Here is a 21,836-nt window from a genome sequence, read left to right as displayed (position 1 = left end):
ATCCCAGCACTTGGGAAGTGGAGGTAGAAGGATTAAGAGTTCAAGGTCGAGGATGGAGAAATGGTTCAGTGATTAAAGGAGCTTGCTCATAAAACCTGGCAGCCCAGTACCCATATAAGGCCAGGTGTAAAGGGGCATAGGCATCTGGAGTTCGTATGGAGTGGCAGGATGCCCTGGAGTGCACGTACACTCTCACATCCTCTCTCTCTCTCTCTCTCTCTCTCTCTCTCTCTCTCTCTCTCTCTTTCTACTTGCAAATAAATAAATAAAATATTTTTATAAAAGAGTTCAGGGCTAGAGAGATGGCTTAGTGGTTAAGTTGCTTGCCTGTGAAGCCTAAGGACCCAGGTTCAATTCCCCAGCACCAATGTTAACCAGAGGTACAAGGTCACACATGTGTCCAGAGTTTGTTTGCAATGACTAGAGGCCCTAGCATGCCTATTCACTCCCTCTCTCTCTCTCTCTCTCTCTCTCTCTCTCTCTCTCTCTCTCTCTCTCTGTCCTCCCCCTTGCTCTCTCCCACTTCTTCTTTCTCTCAAATAAATAAATATTTTTTAAAAAAGAGTTCAAGGACATCTTTGGATACATGGCAAGTTGAGGCCAGCCTGGGCTACATGAAACCCTGTAACAATAACAACAAAAAGCAATGCATATGCAATGCTTTGTTCCATGTAAAAAGAATGATATTAAAAGCAAAATGGTAATAATATATGCAACAAGTGAGCATTTCCCAGCATAGTGGTCCACATGCCTATAATCCTAATAACTGGTGTAGGGCATACAGTTGACAGGAGGAGGACTGTTTCCAGTTTGGAGCCTGGGACACATACGGGGTTCTGGGATAAATAGTGAGACCCTGTCTCAAAAACAAAAAAATAGAAAGGAAGGAAGGAAGGAAGGGAGGGAGGGAGGGAGGAAGGGAGGGAAGGAGGGAGGGAGGGAGGGAGGGAAAGAAAAAATCAACCTGATTAGTGATCAGGCATATGCAATCTAAGAGACTTAAATTTATTTGACTGTCAAAAATGTTAGTTGACAACAGCAAGTGTTAAAAAGGATGCTTTTTCAGAGTTTCTCACATGAGGCTGATGAAGGTATAATCAGATAAACTTTAGAAACCAATTTGGTATTGTTTTATGAAGTACAAGTCACATACCCTACAAACTAGTAATTCCTCTCCTAAATGAATGTGTGGAAGAAACTTTCAACAAGTGATCAACAGGAAACATTTTGTTTGTTTTTTGCAGTGTGGGGATGGAACCCAGGGCCTTGTGCATGCTAAGCAACTACTCTACCACTTAGCTACTTCTCCCCATAGGAAACATGTACAAGGATATTCCCAGAAGTCCTGTACCCAGGAGCAGAAAACCTAGAAAATACCCAAATCCTCACTGAGAATGAACAAACAAATGAAGAAGGCATGGTATAGTAACAGAAAATAATATTGTTTAGAGTAAACATGAATGTTTTACAGAACCATGGAACAACATGGGTTAATCTTACCAATGTGACATGGGAGAATCTCAACAGATTACATCAGTAATAAACTAAAAAGGATAATAAAGATATTTTTTTAGAAACAAATACAGATAATACCCAGTACGATGGTATACACCTCTAATCACAGCACCTAGAGGTGGAGGCAGGGAGAATGAGACGTTCAAGGTCATCCTTGACTTCCCATCTACAGTTTGTTAGAATTCAGCCTGGACTACAGGAGAACCAATCAAGGAAAGAGGAAGTGAAAAGGGGAGGGAGAAAAGGAGGGAAACAAAACAGATAGAAAGGGAATGATGAAAGGAATAGAAATAGAATCAGATGATGATTCTATTTAATCAAAGCAGCACGCTGTGACAGAGGAGTGCTTGGCACTGAAACATCTCTATCACTCCTTCCAAGGTTCAGGGTCCATTGAGGAAGAAGTGGTAGAAAGAATGTAAGAGCCAAAAGAAGGGTAGGACTCCTTACAATGCACTATTCTAGACACAAAATGGCCTGGATATCCATGACCTAACAGTGCCTGATACTACTTACACAAGACCATCATAATAAGAAGAAAAGATGATGCATCAAAAATAAAAGAGATGGGCTGGAGAGATGGTTTAGTGGTTAAGGAGCTTGTGTGCAAAGCCAAAGGATCCAGGTTCAATTCCACAGGACCCATATAAGCCAGATGAACAAGGTGGTGCATGCATCTGGAGTTCATTTACAGTGGCTGGAGGCCCTGACACACCCATTCTCTCTCTAGCTGCCTCTTTCCTTCTCTCTTTCTCTCTCTCTTTCCCTTTCTCAAATAAAATAAATAAAGTATTTTAGAAATAAAAGAGAAGCCAGGTGTGGTGTCCCAACACTCGGAAGGCAAAGGTAGGAAGATCACCATGAGTTCGAGGCCACCCTGAGGCCACATAGTGAATTCCAGGTCAGCCTGGGCTAGAGTGAGACCCTGCCTTGAAAAACAAAAAGAAAAGAAAAGAAAAAGAAAAACGAAATGACTAGAATGAAGTGTTGGAAACCAAGCATGGTGGGCATACCTTTAGTCTCAGCACTGGGGAGACAGAGGTAAGAGGATCGCAGTGAGTTGGAGACAAGCCTGAGGCTACATAGTGAATTCCAAGTCAGCCTGGGGTACAATGAGAGCGTGCCTCAAAAGAGCAAAAATAACAAAAAAAAAAGTGTTGGACTTAACTGTAGTTTTTCAGCAAATCTATCTCTGCATCATTAATAGCCAAGTTTTATGACATATCATTATACTATAATATTAATTACTGTACTCCTAAAACCACCCAAAGTAAGTACACATCACAAAATCTGTGCATTAAGAGCTTTTTATAAGTTAGACATGGTGGCACAGGTCTATAATCCCATCACCAGGGAGGTGGAGGCTGGTGGATCAGAAGCTCAAGGTCCTCATTCTAGACTACATAGTTATTTCAAGGTCAGCCTGGTTTACAGGATACCCTGTCTCCTTTTTGCTTTTCTTATTTTTTTTTTTTCAAGGCAGGGTCTCACGCTAGCCCAGGTAGGCCTCAGAATCACATCAATCCTCCTACCTCTGTTGGAATTAAAGGTGTGTACCACCATGTCTGGCCACCCTATCTCCAAAAATAAAAACTCATTAAAGCCACGTGTGGTGGCCCAGAACATTAACCCCAGCACTAGGGAAACAGAGGTAGAAGGATTGCTGTGAGTTTGAGGCCAGCCTGAGACCACACAGTGAATTCCAGGGGGGTGAGCCAGAACTAGAGTGAGACACTACCTCAGGGAAAAAAAAAAAAAGCACCAGTTTCTAGAGATATGCTTGGTAACACAGAAAAAACTCACATGTGACAGAGGAGTGCTTAGCACTGAAACATCTCTATCATACCTTCCAAGTCTCAGGATCTATTGTAAAAGAGGTGCCAGAAAGAATGTAAGAGCCAACGGAAGGGTAGGACTCCTTACAATGTGCTCCCCCCGACACAAAATGGCCTGGATATCCATGACCTCACAGTGCCTGGCACCACTTACACAAGGCTATAACAATAGGAAGAAAAGATGATGACATCAAAATAAAAGAGACTGATTGAGAGTGATGGAGAGTGGAGTTTCAAAGGGGAAAGTAGGGAGAGGGAGGTAATTACTCTGGGATATTGTTTACAATTATGGAAGTTGTCAATAAAAATAATAAAAGTAAAAATAAAAATAAACAGAAAAAAAAGACTGATTGAGAGGGGGAAGGGGGTATGATAGAGAGTGGAGTTTCAGAGGGGAAAGTGGGGGGAGGGAAGGAATTACCAGAGTTTATTGTCTATAGTTATGGAAGTTGTCAATAAAAAAAATTAAAAAAGAAAAAACTCACATGTGACAATGTGAGAAGAAAAGTTGGAAGAAATAGGTCAAATAATTAACTTCAATGCCTGTGAGGATATTCTTTAAGGAAAGCTCATAATGATGAACAAAAAAGAAAAAGTGGCATCATGTTGAATGCACTTCACTTATGAAAAGCATTGTCATGTATTAAATACGTCACAAATTTTTTCTGTTTTGATTTGGAGGTTGTTTGGGTTTTTGTGTGTGTATGCGTGAGCATTCCTATGTCTGACTGCATGTGTGTGGAAGTCAGAGGGCAGACTTGGGTATCAGTCCTCGCCATCCACTTTGTCCAGACAGGGTCTCTTATTGTTTAAACACTTCCTGCACCAGGCTGGCTGGTTCACAAGCTTCCTGGAATATTCCTGTCTACACTTCCCATCTCACCATAGAAATGCTGGGATGACAGTTGCTTGTTTCTGCATCTGATTTTTTATGTGGGTCCTGGGATCCGAGCTCAGGTTCTCATGCTTGCATAGCAAGCTCGTCCAGCCATATCCACAGCCCTGTTTGTTTTTCTTGAGATATAGCCCAGGTTAGCCAGGAACTCACTAAGTGGCCCAGCCTGACCTTGAACTTGTGATTTTCTGGTTTGAATGTAAAATGCCCCACATATGTTTATGTCTTTGAACACTTGCTCCCCATCTGGTGGCACTGTTTGGGAAGGTTGTGGAACCTCTAGTAGAGCCATACTGGAAGAAGCAGATCACTAGAGACGGCCCTGAGGTGTTATAGCCCAGCCTCACTTCATCTTCTGCTGCTGCTTCTTTTTTGTTTGTTTGTTTTTTGAGGTAGGGTTTCACTCTAACCAGGCTGACCTGGAATTCACTCTGTAATCTCAGGGTGGCCTCCAACTCTTAGCAATCTTCCTACCTCTGCCTCCTGCGTGCTGGGATTCAAGGTGTGTGCCACCACGTCCAGTATCTTCTGCTTCTTGACTTTGGATGCAATGTAACCAGCCAGTTTCCCGCTTCAGCCTTCCAGCCCCACCTCCTCACCATCATGGACTGTATTCCCTCCAAACTGTAACGCAGAATAAACCCTTTTCTTCCTTAACTTGCTTCCCCTCAGGTTTTTGGTCATAGCAACAATAAAGTAACTAAAACATGTGGCAATCTTCTGGCTGCAGACTCCCAAATGCTGGCATTACAAGATCATGTCACCTCACCTGCCTAAGAGTTTTAAGTAATGTTGGTTTTATTTTATTTGTTTTGTTTTTTTTTTTTTTTCTTTTTCAAGGTAGGGTCTCACTCTAGCCCAGGCTGACCTGGAATTCACTATGGAGTCTCAGGGTGGCCTCGAACTCATGGCGATCCTCCTACCTCTGCCTCCCAAGTGCTGGGATTAAAGGCGTGCGCCACCACGCCCGGCTTGGTTTTATTTTAATTTCTTGGTAAAATCTCTAGAATTAGCTTCAAATGGGCCTATTAAGAAATTATATTGCTGAAGGCTCCACATATTTGGGCTGCAAGCCACTGAGAAATCCTGCTGAAACTGACCTGATAACCTCCTCCATGTAGACCAGCTGACAGAAAGCGGGAAGAAGCCAGTCTGCATGCAGTTCAATGGGAGAAAGAGATATCACCAGTGAAGATACTCAACAGTATCTTCACAGACACTACAAACCTTATATGTGGCCAACCAGGCCAAATAAGCCAACAGGTGCAATAGTGGCACGTCTGTCATGGTGGAAATCAACTGCCTTCCAATTGGACTGGAGGCCTGCTCCATGGGAGGGAATACATCCCTGATACTGAAAACGTAAAACAGGGGTAGTCATGAGCCCTAGGGGTATAACATCTGCTGATGTCTGGATAAATGTATATACTATGATTACCAAACTGCCCAGTAAGCATTTCTCTTAATATTCACACCCTTATATTAATGCTACTCTCACTTTGGGCACAGAATCTTCTCTTTTCAGATGGCAGTGACCTTGGGACGACTCAGAAGGTATCATAGTGCTGGAAATAAGTGACTGGAGTACTGAGTAACATCTCGATCACACCTTCTAAGGCTCCAGGTCTAATGCGGAAGAGGTGGCAGAAAGAATGTAAGAGCCAAATGAAGGGTAGGATTCCTTACAACATGATCCCTCCAGACATAAAATGGCCTGGATATCCATGACCTCACAGTGCCTGACACTACCTACACAAGACCGTCATAAGAGGAGGAAAAGATCATGACATCAAAATAAAAGAGAGACTGAGATGGGGAGGGGATATGATGGAGAATGGAATTTCAAAGGGGAAAGTGGAGGGAGGGAGGGTATTACCATGGGATATTTTTTATAATCATTGAAAATGTTAATAAAAATTGAGAAAAAAAAAAGGAAATCAAAGCTGGGTGTGATGGTGCATGCCTCAGGAAGCAGAAGTAAGAGGATTGCTGTAAGTTCAAGGCCACCCTAAGACTATGTAGTGAATTCCAGATCAGCCTAAATTAAAGCAAGATACTACCTCAAAAAGCCAAAAAAAAAAAAAAAAAAAACAGGAAAGAAAGAAATCAAGCAGGGGAAAGAGGGACTGGAGAGAAGCCTCAGTTGTTAAGGCACTTGCCTCAAAGCCTAAGAACCTTGGTTCGATTCCTCAGTACCCACACACATAAGGCCATATACACAAGGTAATGCATGTTTCTGGGGTTTGTTCATTGCAGTGAGTAGAGGCTCTGGTGTACTAAGTCTATATCTGCCTCTTTCTCTGTCAAATAATTTTTTTCAAAAAAGAAATCAAATGGGTAGGCCTACCCTACAAAGTTGTTCAGTACAAAACAATTAAATGTTATAGAATGGCTGCCAAAAATTATGAACCAGTAAATTAACAGAAACCCACTACAAATGTAGTACCAGTCAATTAAACTTAAAAATAATAGTTAGACTCCACATTGTTGGGCTGAAAGACCACTGAGAAATCAAGCTGAAGCTGAGCTGTAAACCTCCTCCCTGGAGACCAGCTGACAGAAAGCTGGAAAAAGCTACATTGCATGCAGCCCTATGGGAACAAAAAGTCATCAGCAGTGATAAACAACAGTGGACGCTGCAAGCCTTAAGTTCAGCCGGGACAAATGGATACAACAGTGGCCTACTGTGGGGAAAACCAACTGCTCTCAAATTGGACTGGAGGCCACTCCACGGGAGGGAATATATGCCTGGTACTGAAAACCTAGTCAAATATCTATGGCAGAGGTCAGGAGCCCTAGGGGGGTAATGTCTGCTGCTGTCTGGCTAAATGCGTATATTATGCTCACCAAACTGCCCCATAAGCACTTCTCTTAACGTTCGTACCTAAATATTAATGCTACTCCCACTTTTGGTTAGAGAAGCTTCTTTTTTTCAGATGGTGATGACCACTGGGATGAAAGGTACCATAGTGCTGAGAAAAGAGACAGGAGTGTTCAACACTGAGACATCTCTATCACAGCCTCCAAGGCTCAGAGTCCACTGTGGGGAAAGTGGCAGAAAAAATGTAAGAGCCAAAGGAAGGGTAAGACTGCTTACCATCCAATCTTCCAGACACAATATGGCCTCAACATCTATGACCTCACAGCACCTGGTGCTAACTGAAAAGAGGAGGGGACATGATGGAAAGGGGATTTATGAAGGGAAAGTGGAGGGGAGGGAATTGTTATGGTTTATTGTCTAGAATTATGGAAGTTGTCAACAAAAAAAAGTTTTTGAAAAAGTAAATATTTAGCTGGGCGTGGTGGTGTATGCCTTTAATCCCAGCACTTGGGAGGCAGAGGTAGGAGGATCGCCATGAGTTCCAGGCCACCCTAAGACTATATAGTGAATTCCAGGTCATCCTGGGATAGAGTGAGAGCCTACCTTGAAAAACCAAAAAGAAAAAAAAAAAAAAAGAGAGAGAGAGAGACCCTACCTCAAAAAAAAAAACCAAAGAAAATATTTACCAAAGCAGTGGTCACCTTCAAAACAGCTCTGGAAGCTCCCCTTCAGAAGATCCTAATTTTACTTCGGTCCTAGTTCTTATACCTTATTAACCAGAACTGGTCAAAAATGGGTTGTCACAGCTGGGTGTGGTGGCACCACTTTTAATCCCAGCACTCGGGAGTCGGGAAGCAGAAGTAGGAGGATCACCATGAGTTCAAAGGCACCCTGAGACTACAAAGTGAATTCCAGGTCAGCCTGGGCTACAACAAGAACCTACCTCGAAAAACCAAAAAAAAAAGTTGTTGTCATGGTTCCTACCACTGAATTACATTGCCAGAGTGAAAGGAGCTACCACTTTGGATTTGGATTTGGATTTGCATTTGGACCAGAGTGTGCAGCAAGGGCTTCTGAGATGAACCACAGCCTCTGCCCTCGGGCACTCTCCAGGGCTAGTGGTGATGATATCCAACATTTCAATATGGAAAGTGTCAGGAACACATACCCCACAAGGAGAGGGAAGCAGCCAAGCACGGCAAGTGTGAGAAATCCCAACTCAGTGCTGTCTCAAAGAGCCTTTCAGCTGCCGTAAGGAGGGCAGAGAGCAAGAGCATGCAGGAGGGGACAAGGCACAGACCACGGTGTACACAAGGGAACCGCGGGCATGTATGTCAGTGTCCACTACAGAAGAGATGGACATTCTTGCAGAAGAACCTAGAGGAGGAAGTGGGCCAGTGATGGAGGGCATGGGAGTTCATGTCAAGAAGCTTAAGCACTCACCAAAACACAGCTACCCCACACTGCAGGAGTCAGACAAGTCAAATTCATAGACACAGAAAATAGGCTGGCAGTTGTGGGGGAAGGGAGGTGCCGAGATGAAAGTGGGATTCTGTGCTACTGTTGGAATAATGCACAGGCTCTGGAAGAGGGCAGTGGTGATGGCTGTACAACACTATTAATGTACCTAGTGCCCCTGGAAGACACAACGCCATGGCTACAATGGTAAATGCCATATTGCTTCTACGTACCATAATATAAAAAGCTAAACATGAACTATTATGTATGGGTAAAGAGGAAGAAGAGGGGCTGAAGAGATGGCTTAGTGGTTAAGTGTTTGCTTGTGAAGCCTAAGGACCTTGGTTCGAGGTTCAATTCCCCAGCACCCATGTAAGCCAGATGCACAAGGTGGCGCATGCATATGGAGTTCATTTGCAATGGCTGGAGGCCCTGGTGCACCCACTCTCTCTCTCCCTCTTTCTCTCTCTGTCTGTCGCTCTCAAACAGATATATAAAAATAAACAAAAAGTTAAAAACAAAATGCTTGGCGCCTTTAATCCTAGCACTTGGGAGGCAGAGGTAGGAGGATTGCTGTGAATTCAAGGCTACCCTGAGACTACATAGTGAATTCCAGGTCAGCCTGTACTAGAAAGTGAGACTCTACCTCAAAAAAACAAAAACACAATAAAAAAGAAAGAAAGCTGGGCATGGTGGTGCATGCCTTTAATCCCAGCACTCGGGAGGCAGAGGTAGGAGGATTGCCATGAGTTCGAGGCCACCCTGAGACTCCATAGTGAATTCCAGGTCAGCCTGGGCTGGAGTAAGACCCTACCTTGAAAAACAAAAAGAAAGAAAAGAAAGAGGAAGGAGGAGGCAGCAGGTGAGAAGGAGGACCAGCAGTAGCATGAGCTCTGTCTAGTGGCCAGCGGCTCACACACTTGTGTTAGCTGCAGAGTTCTTTCTTCAAACAACATAGCTATATACTAAATGTTGGTACCATAACAAAATTCTTATGTTGGAATCTAATCCCCAAAATGACAGCATTTGGAGGTATGGCTTTGAGAAGTTATTAGGCAATGAAAGTGGATTAGGATTACTACCCTCAAAAAAGAGGACCTGTGGGCTAAAGGGATGGCTTAGCAGTTAAGGATTTGCTTGCAAAGCCAAAAGACCTAGGTTCAATTCCCCAGGATCCACATTAGCCAGATGCACAAGGGGGCACACATGTCTGGAGTTCATTTGCAGTGACTGGAGGCCCTGGCATGCTCATTCTCTCACTCTTTCCCTCTTTCTCTATCAAGTAAATAAGTAATCATTTAAAAAAAAAAAAAAAAAAAAGAGGCCAGGCGTGTTGGTGCACGCCTTTAATCTCAATCGGGAGGCAGAGGTAGGAGGATCACCATGAGTTCAAGGCCACCCTGAGAATACATAGTGAATTCCAGCAGAGCCTGAGATAGAGTGAAACCCAACCTTGAAAAATAAAAAATAAAAACAAAAATAGAAAGAAAGAGGTCCTGGGCCAGATGTAGTGGCACACGCCTTTAATCCTAGCACTCAGGAGGCAGAGGTAAGAGGATCACAGTGGGGGAGGGGGGTTCAAGGCCACACTGAGACTACATAGCTAATTCCAGGTCAGTCTGGGTTAGAGACCCTACCTCAAGAAAAGAAAAAAAAAAAGAGGTCCCAAGGCTGGAGAGATGGCATAGTGGTTAAGGAATTTGCCCTTGAAGCCTAAGGACCCAGGTTTGATTCCCCAATAACCTATGTAAGACAGTTGCACAAGGTGGCACATGCGTCTGGAAGTTAGTTTACAATGGCTAAAGGCCCTGGTGTGCTCATTCTCTCCCTCTCTCTCCCTCTCTCCCTCCCTCCCTCCCTCCCTCCTTCCCTCTCTCTCTCTCTCTCTCCCACCCTCCCTCCCTCCCTCTCTCTCGCTCTCAAATAAATAGAATGAAAAGAAGCTTTACAAAAAACAAAAAAGACATCCCAGATTACATTCTGGCCCTTTTTGTTGTATGACAATGTTGTGAGAAAATGGTCATCTATGAGACAGTAAATAGGTCCACACCAGACACCAAATCTAAAAGCATTTAATCTTGGACATTCCAGACTCCAGTTTGAGAAACAAATCCTTGCTGCTTTACACACTGGCCCTTCTGAAGTATGATTGTTATTGTAACTGACTAAAACAGACATCTTACATAAACCCCCAACTATAAACTGGGCAGTAGTAATGTATCTGGTAGATGCCAGAGTGTCAGCCCAGTAGCCCACCAATTCCACTTCACGTGTCCCCCAGAAGAACTCTTAAGAAACCTTCCAGGGATCCTCCAGAATTCCCCTAATTAGTACACTATTGGTGCAAGTGAAGGAAGGAGCCCTGCCACTGAAGCTGAAAATTATGATGCTGTAAGATTTCAGAACTGGTAGAGCAAGACGCTTTAGAATCAAGCATTAACTATCTCTATTGTCTCTATTGTCCTGGGCAAGCTACTCGCCTACTCTATCAAATGGGACTGAGAAACCTGTTTTTATAGGAGTGCCACTGGGCTGATGAAATGTAACAGGAAGTCTGCTGCGTGAGGAATTCTCCTTGATAACAACACACATTTGTTTTATTCAGCATCACTCATTCCTGTGCAGCTAGGCAAAGGGAGGGGAGGAGGCATGAATGGAAGCTACCAGAGTCCAGACAAGAGGTGATAAAGGTTAAAACTGAGGTCATGGCAGTAGGGAGGAAAGGGGGAAGTAGACTCGAGGAATGTTCTGGAAGAGCTGTGAAGGGAATAAGCACTGTCAGCACCTTCTCTTCCTTCAAAGAAACCAGAAGAAAGAAGCAAAGAGAAGCAGGAAGAAACCAGAAGTTGTCTGGAACTGTTCTGGGGCAAAGAGGACTACAGACTGGAGCAGAATGGCCAAAGGCCAGACTCCTTTCCCTACACTCACAGGGACAATACTGCCTTCCCCTTTGACAACTCCCTGCAGTGCTGAAAGAGTAATGAAACAGGTCATACTGTCCAGCCAGCAAGCATTCCTCCACCCACCCCTCCTCCTCCTTCCAGAACAACTAAGGGAGCAGCACCCAGCAATAGCACTCAGCGTCTCTGTGCCCAGTTTCTGGGTTCGTCTCCTCCACTCCCCTTCAGCAGTGTCTCTGTGCCCAGTTCTGGGGTTCGTCTCCTCCACTCCCCTTCAGCAGTGCCTCTGTGCCCAGTTTCTGGGGTTCATCTCCTCCATTCCCCTTCAGTTAGCATCACCTACAGGAGCTGCGAGCCAGTGCCATCAGCTCACAAGAGGAAAGCATGAGAGTGCCCATCACGGAGTTGTGTGTGGAGGCTGGGACGGGGAAATTACTGGGGGCCACGAAGCACAGAAACAAGAGGCAACATCAGTGGCTCCCTCATGAGACTTGTGACAGTATCTGCAGACATTTTTGAATGTCACAACTTGGGTGTTAGGGGACAAGAGCGTTGTACTCACATCTGGTGCAGGCTAGGGATGTGCAGGATAGCTTCTCTCCCTCCAACAAACAATTATATTTAATGCAAAATGTACTGAAATTGAATATAGAACACTGGCACACACTGGACATTACTACTGCCTCCTCGAGTCTAGTGGTGTAGACATTAACTTAATCTCACAGTAAGAGGGGCTAGGAGGAGAATTCATGGGACTAGTAGCCCTGGGGTTCTCCACTGAGCTGAGCACTTGAAGCCCCCCATTCAACAACCTTTGCTTAAATGACACTGCAGAGCAGCACTCTTCAGCAGGGCTAGTACTAGTTCAGGAGTTGCACTATGCACTCAATAGATATTTGTTAAAAGAACAGATGAAGGCTATATATCTAGTTAAGCACAACTAAATAACTCAAAAAAATGGCTGTTGAGAGTTCAATATGAAGGCCGGGCTTGGTGGTGCACACTTTTAATCCCAGCACTCAGGAGGCAGAGGTAGAAGAATCACTGTGAGTTCGAGGCCACCCTGAGACTACATAGTCAGCCTGAGCTAGAGTGAGACCTTACCTCAAAAAAAGAGTTCAATACTAAAACAGATTTATTTCTATAATACTTTCCAGGACACAGGGAACATTTCAGAAGTGAGGACAGAAAGAATAAAAGAGCCAGGCATGGTAGCACACGCCTTTAATCCCAGCACTTGGGAGACAGGGTTAGGAGGATAGCCGAGAGTTGGAGGCCACCCTGGACTACATAGTGAATTCCAGGTCAGCTTGAGACCCTACCTTGGAAAAAAAAAAGAAAGAAAGAAAAAGAGAAAGAAAGAAAGAAAGAAAGAAAGAAAGAAAGAAAGAAAGAAAGAAGAGAACAGAACTAAACCACAGGGTATATGGGGTGCTCCGAGGCCCTGTCCTCCTGAGATGAACTGACTGGTGCATTCAGGACCTCATGGTGGTTACCTAGACCCCCACAAGACCAGGACGGTTCTGAGTCCAGGAGCATTTCTACATGGAGGACAGAGGAAAAAAGAGACAAAACAACAAAATAAAGGAAGAACTACCTTAACAGAAAAGGGTCCTCAGAGAATGGGGGAGAGGGGAAAAAAGGATAAAGGGATGGGAACATGATCAAATTAATGTATGCTCATATATTAAAGCTCTCAATTAAAAATAATATAAAATAGGGCTGGAGCTCCCCTATTCTGGCACAACCCCAGGTGTGTGGGTTCTCCAGCTCTTAGCCTGGGCTACTCCAACATGTGTGAGTCTGGCCTCTACCCCCACCAGGTCGGGGTGGGAGAGCACAGCATTGTCTTGATCCAAACTTATCTGCTTTATAGTTTGGGGTAACTACATGTATGAGTTTCCTCTGATCTCCAAATCTGTCAACTCTAGACTTGCTCCTTGTGAACTTACTCTAAACCATGACTGTAAACCTCTTAATCACTCATTTCTCTTCTGCTTTAATATTTTCTCTTTGCTTTTTTTTTTTTTTTTTTTTTTTTTTTTTTTTTTTTTTTTGAGGTAGGGTCTCACTCTACTCCAGGCTCACCTACAATTCATTCACTATGTAGTCTCAGGGTGGCCTCAAACTCTCTGCTATTCTTCCTTAAGCCACCACCATTTGCCCTTTTAACTTCTCTTAAATGGATCTCAAGACTAGGCTGTGTTTTCCACCTGAGTGTGTTTCCTACTCTCCACGTGTTTAGCCTCCCTTCCTAGACCCCAATCTCCCTTAGTTAAGCCCTGCAATTTGTGATTTCCTCATAAGTAAACTTAATAATTTATAATTTTTTTAAAAAAGCTGGGCATTGGGCTGGAGAGATGGCTTAGCAGTTAAGCGCTTGCCTGTGAAGCCTAAGGAGCCCGGTTCGAGGCTCGGTTCCCCAGGTCCCACATTAGCCAGATGCACAAGGGGGCGCACGCGTCTGGAGTTCGTTTGCAGAGGCTGGAAGCCCTGGCACGCCCATTCTCTCTCTCCCTCTATCTGTCTTTCTCCCTGTGTCTGTCGCTCTCAAATAAATAAATAAAAAATTAAAAAAAAAAAAAAGCTGGGCATGGTGGCACACACCTTTTATCACAGCACTCGGGAGGCAGAGGTGGGAAGATCGCCATGAGTTCGGGGCTACCCTGAGACTACAGAGTGAATTCCAGGTCAGCCTGAGCCAGAGTGAGACCCTACCTCAAAAAAACAAAAAAAGGGGGGTGGTGGAATGGAGAGATGGATTAACAGGCACTTGCCTGTAAAGCCTAAGGACCTAGGTTGGATTCCCTAGTACCCACATAAGCCAGGTGTACAAGGTGGCACAAGCATCTGGAATTCGTTTGCACTGACTAGAGACCCTGGTATGCCCATTCTCTCTCCCTCTCTCTCTGTCTCCTTATTATAAATAATAATAAAAAAAAAAATTAAAGACTCAAAAATCTCTGGGCCTTAGCCAGATGTGGTGGTACATGCTTGTAAACCCACCATTTGGGAGGGTGAAGCAGGACTATTTTCACTATAAAGCCAACCTGGACTACAGGACTAAGACCCTATCTCAAAACAAAAAAGTCTGTGTTGGGCTTTAGGTGGGTGCTGCTGAGGAATTAAACCCAGGATGGCAGGCTATGCAAGCAAGTGCCTTTCACCACTGAAACATCTCCCCAGATAAATGATAAAAGTTTGACCTATTTTTTAAGCATATGTGTGTGTGTGTGTGTATATGTGTGTGTGTGTGTGTGTGTGTGTGTGTATGTATATTAATTTAGTTAGTTGAGAGCAAGAAAATGAGGCAGAGACATACCCAGTAAGCATCTTGAGAACTGGATAATAGGGTGGGTAGGGTGGGCAGGGAGGGCAAGGGAGGAGGTTGGGGACACAAATCTGGACCCAAACGGCAATGGTACCATAAAATTCTACATCCTAAAAGACAGACCAAATGGTTGAACCTCCACCAGGCCCTTAGGGGGAACACCTGAGTCACAAGGCCCTGGGGAGGGTACGATGAAGATTGACCTTAATCTTCTACTGCTTATCTCTCTCTCTCTCTCCCTCCCTCCCTCTTCTCTCTAACTCTTTTATATTACTTATCTTTTTTTTTTCCCTTCTCCTTCTCTTCACAGGCACTGACCTATAACTCCCAGTACCAGCAAGCAGGTGGCTATCATCCACAAGGAACTTTTGATCAGGGAGACCTACAAGGTTTCATAAAAGAATAACAGATTTCTGTCAGAGTACTTGATGACCTACCAAAGGTTAGTGGTAAGACCCTACTGCTGAAGACACCATATGTGGTTGACACGTGACATGGCTGGACGTTGGAAGAGAGTCAGTCCCCAGACAGTCAGTGTGTCTAGTGCCAGAAGGTGCTACATGGGCGACTGGGGGAAAATGACCAATATCAGCCCAAGCAACTCATGGTCTAACCTACTTAGCAGCAAATAACCTGTTGTGATGCCCACACAAGTGCAATAGTGGTGCACAGCCATTGTGGGAAACCAACTGCTCTTGATTTGGCAAACTGATCCACTCAGTGGAATGGAACCCATAGCTGGAGCTGGGAAACAAGTCAGAACCATATCCAAACATGAGCCCACTCTCCATTATCCAGCTACCACCAATCGTGGGCTACAAGAGGGCCTACAGCTATTAAACTCTCTCTCTAAAAAATAAAAAATAAAGGTTATCCCATTTATCTGGTGCTAACTTCACTCTCCATTGGAGAATCTGCTTCTCTTTTTCAGATAGACGCAGATCCTAAGGAGAGGACCACCCCATCATACCTCAAAAGGGCCCCAGCTGAAACTAAGAATAATTGACGAAACAAGCAAGGGTGTTGTTTTCTTGGTGAAATGGGTACCAGCACAACAGTGAAGATGATTGACACAGAGAACAATCAACTCCTACCAAATCAGATATCCAGAGACACAGAGGCTCTCAAGACCTCATCACTAAAGCAGACCGAAAATAAACCCAACATGGCTCGGAGAAATTTGCGGAAAAAGGGATGGAGCCACATGTTGAGTCATGATACACAGAGATATTTCCTCCTACCCATAACTGAGGGCTAACTCCACAATGCATGACCTATATACCTCAACAAGGAGGGGCCAGGGGAGGGGGAGGTCAGGGAGGAGGCTATCAATGGTACCAACTTGACTGTATTCACTGAGTACAAAACTAATTAATAAGAAAAAAATCACCATTAAAAAAGAAAGAAAGAAAGAAAACAAGGCAGAGAGAGAGAGAATGAGAATTGGTGTGCCAGGTCCTCCAGCCACTGCAAACGAACTCCAGATACATATGCCACTTTGTGCATCTGACTTTACATGGATACTGGGGAATCAAACCCAGGTCATTAGGCTTTGCAGGCAAATGCCTTAACCACTGAATGGAGGAAGGATGAACAGTAAGTCTGTCTATCTATACAAGCACTCTTTTCACTGCCTAGCAAAGGGCCTCACCTGGCCCTTTGATCTTGCCTTTCATTTCATTTGATTTATCATAGAATATATATATATGATAATTTTGGGTGGTTTTTTTTTTGTTTTTATTTTTTGAGGTAGGGTCTCACTCTAGTTCAGGCTGACCCGGAATTCACTATGTATTCTCAGGGTGGCCTTGAACTCAAGGTAATCCTCCTACCTCTGCCTCCCGAGTGCTGGGATTAAAGGTGTGCACCAGCACACCCGGTTTATGTTAGTTTTTTGAGACAGTTTCATGCAGCTCAGGCTGGCCTCAAACTCGTGTTGTAGCTATTTCATCTTCCAAGTGCTGGGATTATAGGTGTGTACCACCATGCTCAACTCTCCTTTCATTCTAGTTTCCTTCTTTCCCAGGTTAAGACCCAGACCTTTTAAAATGTTTATTTATTAGAGAATGAGAATGGGCACACTAGGGCCTCAGTTGCTGCAAACTAACTCCATATGCATGTGCCCCTTTTGTGCATCTGGCTTGCGGGTATTGGGGAATCAAAATCAGGCTGTTAGGTTTTACAGATAAGCACCTTAACTGCTGAGCCGTCTCTAAAGCTCTCTTCTTGTTTTTAAAACAATATATTTACTTGCAAGCACCAAAAGACGAGAAAGAGAGAGAGCGAGTCAGGGCCTGTTGCTACTACAAACAAACCCCAGTCGTATGTGTAACTTTGTGCATCTGGCTTTACATAGGTACTGGGAAATCAAACCTGGGCCATCAGGCTTTGCAAACAAGTGCCTTAACCACTAAACCATCTCTCCAGCCCTTGCTTTTTTCCCTGTTTTGTTTTGTTTTTTGAGGTAGAGTCTCACTCTGGTCCAGGCTGACCTGGAATTAACTCTGTAGTCTCAGGGTGGCCTTGAACTCATGGCGATCCTCCTTCTGCCTCCCAAGTGCTGGGATTAAAGGCGTGCGCCACCACGCCCGGCTTTTTTTTGTTTTTTAAAGATGGTGTCTCACCATAAGTGATCTTCTTGCCTCAGGCTAGTTTTCTACTTGCTGTGTAGCTGAGGCTGTCTTTGAACTGATCCTCCAGATTCCACCTACCTGAGTGGTAAGATTATAGATGTACACCACCACCCTGGCTAGGTTCTTTGTCGTATATTTATGTTTGGTTTTTTAGGTATATTTTTATTTATTTGCTAGAGAAATGCAGGAGAGAGAATGGACACATGAGGACCTGACCTCTTGCTGCTACAAACAAACTTTAAGAAGAAACTTTAAACTGGACATGGTGGCGCATGCCTTTAATCCCAGCACTGGGGAGGCAGAGGTAGGAGGATCGCCATGAATTCAAGGCTACCCTGAGACTACATAGTGAATTCCAGGTCAGCCTGGGCTAGAGCCTAAGCCAGATCCTACCTCAAAAAAACTAAAAAAGAAAGAAAGAAAGAAAGAAAGAAAGAAAGAAAGAAAGAAAGAAAGAAAGAAAGAAAGAAAGAAAGAAAAGGAGAAGACTAGGCTTGGTGGATCCATGCTTAGGTTTATTTGATTGCGTGTTTGCTTTTGTTTCAGCTTCTCCCAACCCCAAGGTAAGGTTTTACTCAGCACTTGGGAGGCATGGAGGATCACTGTGAGTTCAAAGTCAGCCTGAGACCACATAGTGAATTCCAGGTCAGCCTCCTGGTTTAGACAGGGAGGGTCTTTTTTGATTATTTTTATTGATTTTACAAGGAATGCATTGTTAAGCTTAATGTTTTTCTGACCCAATTTTGGATTAGTAAGAGTTTATGAGCACAAAAAGAACAAAAGAACACTCATCTCTCAGCTACTCACTTAGTCATCCTTCCATCTATTTGTGCACTAAAGGTTGTGAAAGATGAAAAAGAACAAATTGTTAAGCAGCTCCATCCATGGGGCATGTGAGACACCGACAAACAGCCATCAAGACCCTCAGAGTGGGAGTCCATCCAGGGGCAGGAGGGATCTCATAGTCAGGCTACTAGACTCTTGGGATTATAAAACATAACAGAGCCGGGCATGGTGGCACACGCCCTTAATCCCAACACTTGGGAGGCAGAGGTAGGAAGATTGCCATGAGTTCCAGCCACTCTGAAACTACATAGTGAATTCCAGGTCAGCCTGGGCCAGAGTAAGACCCTACCTCGAAAAACCGAAATAAATAAATAAATAACAGGATTCTGAAAACTTTAGAATACTAGGAGAAAACAATGTGACTAGTTCTTAGTTCATGTTGCAGAATTCACATCTGCTCTGTTCTCTGCCCCTATCTCAGGGCCCCTAGCATGTCTTAAGCCTACATCATGTACTCGCATCGCCCAGGAATGGGGAGAAGCAACTGACAGAACTAACCCATGCACGACACTGAAAGGAGCTAGGCCCTGACTGCTGTGCAGTGAACCAGTTAATCTTCTCACAGGCCTGCAGGGTAGGTGGGTTGGGAGATTTATTTATTTATTACTTATTTATTCATAGTGTCCACAACTGAACTCAATTTATTTATTTAGGTGTCCAGGATTGAACTCCAACCTCACACAGGCTACATATGCGCCATACTACTAAGCCACACTCTAGGCACCGTCATTATCTCCACGGTGCAAATAAGTAGGGCACAGAGCAGTGACTTGTTCAAGGCCAACCAGCCAGGATTTGAATCCGTAGTCCGAGCCCTTGGCTATGCCTGTGGTACCGCCTCCTGGATTACCAGGAAATACACAGCTGGAGACCAGGCCATTTGAGGACAACTTTCCCCTTTAAACACGTGCATCTATTTAAAACTGTATTTATTTATATGACAAAAATGCATACATACATCTTCATCGATCTAGCTTTGAAATTATAAGGCTTTTCTGGACATAGTTTACAATCTTTCAAGACAAATTCTGAGCGGGGCGTGGTAGCTCTTGCCTGCAATTCCATCAATCCCCAGGTGAAGGATCTGGGCACTAGGCAAATTGCTCAGCCTTAGGTTTCCCCATCTGTAAAGCGGGTCTAACAGCGGCCCACCTCCTACAGTGGTGGGATGATTCGACAGTGTCCATGTCAATTGTGAGCACCCTGCTTGGCACGGTGAATGCTCGGCGAAAGACTTACATTATTTAGAAGCTATGTTATCTGTACTTCCACAAGGCCAGTGACCACAGAATGCTTTCACCACGCTGCCAATTCCTTAAGAATCCTTCCACCCACTGCCCACAGATCAGAGGGGCATCAGAAACGGGCTTCCCTGGACTGGAGCAGGAGGTGGCCATGTCACCTCGTTCAAGCCCAGCCACGAGGCAGCAACAGAGTTCTCACTTGAGTGAACTCCCATCAGTGGAGATTGCCAGGTGGGAAAAGATCCCAGGCAGAAGGAATGCGGGCGCCTGGCCAGGAAGTGCAGCTCAGCTCCCGGCCGAGCCCGAGGGTGGGCACCCCTCCTCCGCAGCATCCCTAGAGAGACTTGGCGGGCTCCTGGCGGGGAGGCCACGGGAGACCCACCTCACCAAGCCCAAGGGGTGAGTTTCCTGCCAACGCGAAGAGCAGGGAACACCCAGGTGAAATGCGATCTCCCCTGTGAGCGAGTTGGAGCGAGCGCCCAGAACCAAAGTCCGGGAAGCCGCCACCTTTGCCTCCGGCTCTGCAGACACGTGCGCGGGCCCCCCGCGTCCCCCGCGCGCCCCGCGGGCCTCCGCGCACTCACTCACCAGGTGAACAGTTTGCCGTGGATCCTGCGCAGCAGGCTGCCCGCCGCGCCCAGCGCCCGGGGCTCGGGAGCCCCGCGGCTCGCCGGAGACTCGGCCTCCATGGGGTCCCCACGGCCTCCCGCGCCCGGAACCCCCCAAAATGCCGGGGCCCGGAAGACAGGAGGCGGCGCCTGTGAGGCCGGCAGGACTCGGCCCGCGCCGTGCGCCCGCTCGCTCGCTCGCTCGCTGCCGTCCCCGCGCGGCTCCGGGACTGCAGCCGCGACAAATCATTAACTGTCAAGCCCCGAGGGCCAGACAATGCATTTGCAAATCACCACCCTGCCCCTCCGGGTAGCTGGAGGAGAAAGGGCGGGATTGCTGGCTTGGGGTGTGTGAGGGTGTTGTGTGTGTGTTTCACCTTGGCAGTCAAGTGTCAGTCAGTGCGGGGTGACACCCTGTGGGCTTTTCAGGATGTTTTTGGTTTGGTTTAGGATTGGAGGATTTGTTGTTTGGCTGGGATTTGGGGGACAGGGTCTCACGCAGTAGCCCAAGCTGGCCTGGGACGATGTAGTCTAGGCTGGTCTCGAACTCGCTACAATCCGCTCGCCTCGGCCTGGCAGCGCTGGGACTTCAGGAGTGCGTCACCACGCCCAGCGGAGTTCAAGTTTTTGTTTCCTTGTCTGAAATCAGCCAACGAGGTGATCCGAGGTGAAATCCAAGGTGTCCGGTAGGGAGCCGGGATTAGGTGACACCTGAACTGTGCCAAATGAAGGGCCCATTGACCTGTCCCTGGTCTCTGGTCTCCCTCCCTCTCACTGCTTGATTCACCACAGCTCCGTCGAAAAGAAACGAAGGACCCCTGTGGTTGTATTTCTTTTCCTCACAGAACAAGGAAACGTGGGACGAGCAGGCTCCCTCGTCGCGGGTGTGCTTGGTTTCCCGCGCCCGCCACGCTCAGCGCTGTCTGGGCGGTTCCAGAAGGAGATGCCACCCCCCCCCCCCGCGCCACCCGGATGCCCTGGCCCGGCACCCAGAAGGAAGCAAGTGGGACTAAAGTGCAGAAAAGTTTCTGACTCTAGCTGACAGGAGGAAGTCTATAGGGCTCCATAGCCCGTGCTTCCCAAAAGCTCTGGAAGACAAAATAATATTGTCAGTGTCGATGTAGTTTCAGAACCCCCAGTTTACCAACTATAAGAACCCCAAAGTTTAGGGGATTTTTTTGAGACAATGTCACATTCTGTAGCCCAAGCTAGCTTGGAACTCACTATGTAGCCCATGCTGGCAGTCCTCCCAGCCCAGCTTCCCACGTGCTGCGATTGCAGGTGTGTGCCATCGCACCTGGCTGAAGTCATTTTTACATTATTTTAATATGTTTGCACGTGTGAGGGCAGGGCATGAGTGTGACAGGGCCTCTTGTCCCTGCAAAAACACCAGACACTTGCACCACTTTTTCGTGTCTGGCTTGGGAATTGAACCCAAGGCCGCAGGCTTTGCAAACAAGAACCTTTATCCACTGAACCATCTTCTCAACCCCCGAAATTTTTTTTAACAATTGTTTAAATAGGAGCTGAGGGTACACCTCAAGTAAGTAGAGCACTTGCCTAGCATGCTTAAGGCCCAGGTTCATCTCCAGATCCACAAGGACAAATTAATACACTAATTAGGCTAGGCATGGTGGTGCATGGTTGGAATGATGGCTTAGCAGTTAAGGCGCTTGCCTACAAAGCCTAAGGACCCAGGTTCAATTCCACAGGACCCACATAAGCCAGATGCACAAGGTGGCAGTGGCAG

The 21,836-nt window shown here is 45.6% G+C and overlaps 1 protein-coding gene across 1 annotated transcript in view; it reads right to left on the bottom strand.

Moving 5' to 3' along the window:
* The window catches only part of Slc35f2 (solute carrier family 35 member F2), a 68,033-nt gene extending 47,866 nt beyond the window's left edge, over nucleotides 1-20,167 (bottom strand). The window contains exon 1 of the mRNA XM_045145468.1: nucleotides 20,067-20,167. Coding sequence (XP_045001403.1) covers nucleotides 20,067-20,167 — 101 coding nt within the window. The remainder of the gene's footprint in view (nucleotides 1-20,066) is intronic.
* Between the last annotated feature and the right edge of the window lie 1,669 nt (nucleotides 20,168-21,836).

The sequence above is a fragment of the Jaculus jaculus genome, chromosome 3 (genome assembly GCF_020740685.1).
Source record: "Jaculus jaculus isolate mJacJac1 chromosome 3, mJacJac1.mat.Y.cur, whole genome shotgun sequence".
NCBI classification, from domain to species: domain Eukaryota; kingdom Metazoa; phylum Chordata; class Mammalia; order Rodentia; family Dipodidae; genus Jaculus; species Jaculus jaculus.
This window is presented reverse-complemented; position numbering and strand designations above follow the sequence as displayed.